The sequence below is a fragment of the Diabrotica undecimpunctata genome, chromosome 6 (assembly GCF_040954645.1).
Source record: "Diabrotica undecimpunctata isolate CICGRU chromosome 6, icDiaUnde3, whole genome shotgun sequence".
NCBI classification, from domain to species: Eukaryota; Metazoa; Arthropoda; class Insecta; order Coleoptera; family Chrysomelidae; genus Diabrotica; species Diabrotica undecimpunctata.
Genome location: NC_092808.1, coordinates 1,156,459 through 1,160,075, shown reverse-complemented (window position 1 = coordinate 1,160,075; position 3,617 = coordinate 1,156,459). Strand labels below are relative to the sequence as shown.

General features: G+C 31.7%; 1 protein-coding gene across 1 annotated transcript; it reads right to left on the bottom strand.

The window, feature by feature from the left end:
• Nucleotides 1-504: 504 nt before the first annotated feature.
• LOC140444704 (uncharacterized) lies at nucleotides 505-3,226 on the bottom strand. The gene is made up of 3 exons (XM_072536466.1): nucleotides 3,036-3,226; nucleotides 2,072-2,250; nucleotides 505-1,749 (listed from the first exon to the last, which is right to left on the bottom strand). The coding sequence occupies exons 1-3, from the start codon at nucleotides 3,201-3,203 to the stop codon at nucleotides 1,662-1,664; spliced, it is 435 nt and encodes a 144-aa protein (XP_072392567.1). The 5' UTR covers nucleotides 3,204-3,226; the 3' UTR covers nucleotides 505-1,661.
• Nucleotides 3,227-3,617: the final 391 nt, after the last annotated feature.

Genomic DNA, 3,617 nt, shown 5'->3' with positions numbered 1-3,617 from the left:
ATTCATAAACATATCAATATTAAACTCTACATACTTGACCTTTACACAACAAATTTAATTAGTCGTTCATATGAACGGATCTTTATGAACGGATCATTTTACTGAATGACCTGGAAGACCCGGGTCACCGAAACGAACCGGGTCTTCCCATCACTACTTCCACCCTCACTTTCTTATCCTTGGTGGTTGTCCCAGTCTATAGATACAGTTTTTTGCGTGGCAGTGAATCTCCAGTTCCAACCTCAACAATGTAGAAAATATGTAAAGTAAAGAAATTTAGTGAAAATCAAGGTAACTTTTTGTGTTTAAATAAAAATAAAATTTAAAAAGACAATTTTTTATTTGCAATAATTTATTTCTGCCACAGTTTATAGTATAGTAACAATAGGAAGTGTTACATTTTGCTATTTTTGTATTTACTTTTGTGACTATGAATATAGTATTTTTGTATTGTCTATTTTTGAGTATTTTTTTTGTATTGTCTATTGCTGTAACTGTTTGTGGTGAGACAACAATAAATGTTTCATTTATTTCTCTAAACCATTTTTTTATTTATTTAGAAAAAAAAGTTTATAACCCCTTTTTGAGTTTCATTTAAAAAGATATATTTTGCATTTCTAATAATTATTTCAATAGTTACAACTAGTTGTTATAATCGTTATAATTTGTCACCTTGAAGCGGCATCCTTATTTTAAATAGCTAGAGGAGTTTCTTGTTGTTTTGTTTGTCCATTTGTTCCAGAGGATTCATGTAAGTACCCCTTTGTTTCAAGTTTTGTAGTTGCCCCAATCCAACCCCCTTGCCATTCACTTATCCACGACCCAGCTACTCCAAATAAACCCTGACTGCCGTTCGCATAAGTTTCGTCTATTTTGCTTGCCCTATTTCCACCCCCAGTAACTTCTGTTCCAATTTTCAACCCCCATAGCAATGCCCTATGTGGTAGGCAAAATATGTCGTTACAATTTTAAGGAACGGAATACTCACGATGATCGCCAACTCTAAGAAGAATCAATGGCAGAAAGCGAGGGGCTAGTGCTTAGACAAGGAAAGAGATGGGACGCGTTATCGTATGGAATTGACAAGTCTAAACTGGTACCAACCGGCACCAGAAAAGTTGCCAGGTCATATTTTATTTCTTCAGTAGATTGAGAATAATGGTTATATATCAATAAATAGACTTTTTTTCAATTTATAATTGAACACTGACATAATGATCACTTTTTGAACATGATTTTTAAATATTACATCATTTTTAGTAGATCGATATAGTGTTTCAGTAAATTGAAGTTGAAATCAGTAGATCTACTGAAAAATTAGTAGACCTGACGGTACATTGATTCAGGAAGAATTTACAGCAAACCTTGTAATACAATTTGAAGTAAAATTTATCGACTTTTCATATAAACTATTGTTGAGTATCATCGACACTAAATTCAAGGAAATAGCGAGTTATTCTTGGTCTTCCAGTAGATCAAAATTTTTTTTGTAAGAGTCGGAGGTAGAACTACTTGTATTGAAGAATTTTTTGCTAATTTATGCAAAATTTCGTGCTTATTCTGCCCTTTCTGTTATACCTATAAACCGATCTTTAATAAAAACTAAGCCACATTTCACGAATCCCTTAAAAGAAATACAAAATCGGCAATGTTCAAACGTATTATTTATTACATTTAGACCCACCAATCAGTCTATCGGCAATTGATCTCTTGCTCTTCATTTCAGGGCTATTTTTCCACAACCACATTCTAAAAAAAATAATACTGCGTTAATATTACTATACAATAAGGTTCGCGTAAAATCTTTTAGTTCTATTTTAAAAATAAAGTAAAAATACTTACAGGGAAAGATCAATACAGTTAATAGCTTAACCCTTTACTGCACGATTTTTTTATTTTTTAAAAAATAAATCTATGATTATAAACTTGACTTCCAGATTACGGTTATAATATAAAAAAAAAATCCTACTTAGTTATATGCATTAAAATAAGATTCAACAAATAAAATTAATAAATTTTTAAACTTTTTATGTTTCAATATTGATATTCGCGAATTATTAAATGATCCTACCTCCAATCCTTTTTCCAAGTGTGAGCCACCTCGTGTAGCATATGACTCCTTCCGCCCTCCAGTAACTTCTTTGCTGGTATTTGCACTACTTTATTGGATACCCTATCCAGAGTTTCTATTTCTTCATTCATGACCAACTCACCTCTAGGTGACAAGTCTGGAGTTTTTCTAGGTGTGATCTGTAACAAGAACAAGATAGCTCATAGTTGTGGATGAAAGAAATTGATAAAAAGTTGTAATAGATAATTAATTCTTCACTCCTAAAATTATTCCTCGATAATAAGCAGATTGTAGATAAAGAGTTTTCGGGTTTCGTAAATATTTCGGCAGTATGGCCTGAAAGATCTTTTATCTTGAATGACCAGATAGAGTCAGGAGAAGGCTTACATCTCTTGAATGGGTAACAGATAGATACATGATCTTCCAATAATGATTTTTCAATTTTGACGATGATTACCAACTTCTTTTAGCTAGAATCGGATGATATAAACACCGACAATGTGTGGTTTCAACAGAACAGCTGTACGTGCCACATAGCCACAACTATACTGGTGTGTATTTAACGTTGCAATTTATGCAAAAAGAACGGAAAAAACATTGTATTAATAATTACGACGGAAAAATCACTAAAACAGTAAATTATTCACAGTTTAGTAATCATTTGAACGAGTGTATTATGGGTTGCCTATATTGCTAAAGTTTTTCAACTGAAAAATCAAATTTTGACGAAATTTGCTACTGGGTCTATCAAAAGCAATAACCGTACAATCATAGGAGCTGAAAGTTCAATCAATTTGTGGATATTTTAAATCAAAATTTATTTTGCTTCCAAAACGAGTAAATATTCAGTATTTCAATATTATTTATTATATATGATACAAATAGCGTTTACTTTTCTCAATAGTTAAATTTTTAAAAATAGAAAATATTTTCTCTTTATGAAGCTTTATAAAGATTTTTTTACCTCATTTTCGTCCGAGCTAACACTTTTGGTATCATCCATCTGTCCCGAATATGATTTGGTATCACGTAAATTTAGCTTTTCATTGAAAATAATTCCAAGACTGGTTGTCGAACGTGATCCTCTCAGAGCAGTCGATTTTTGTTTCGGATTTAATTTTTTTTGCGACATTTCTTATTGTCAATGTCTTTATGACTTTCGGTAGGGTTTAATGAAGAATTAAGTTAAGACGGAATAATATTGACTTAAGTTAGTTTATACTGGTATATCATTACATGTCCATGATCAATTTGACTTTATTTTGCAATTTAATATATCTAGACAGCGGGGTTCTGAGTTTATGTCGTAATTCGACAAAACTTGTGAGCTATGGATGTTCTACATTCTATTGAAATTAAAGCAAAGGAAGTCATGAGCATGAATATACTCATATTTAAACTAGAGAATATAAAAGCATATTATGAACGTATTAGCCTGTTCGCTGTCTTAGATTAGATGATTCTAAGGTAGTAGAATTTTGAAAACGAAATATATGGTCATTAGCAGAAACCCTCCAGAAAACCCGATAATATGCATAGGTGACGA

Coding starts and splice junctions, on each gene's coding strand:
- LOC140444704 (XM_072536466.1), bottom strand. CDS start 3,203: ATGTCGCAAAAAAAATTAAATCCGAAACAAAAATCGACTGCTCTGAGA. Junction 2,251..3,035: donor TTAGCTCGGACGAAAATGAG/GTAAAAAAATCT, acceptor TTCTTGTTACAG/ATCACACCTAGAAAAACTCC. Junction 1,750..2,071: donor ACTTGGAAAAAGGATTGGAG/GTAGGATCATTT, acceptor TATTTTTTTTAG/AATGTGGTTGTGGAAAAATA.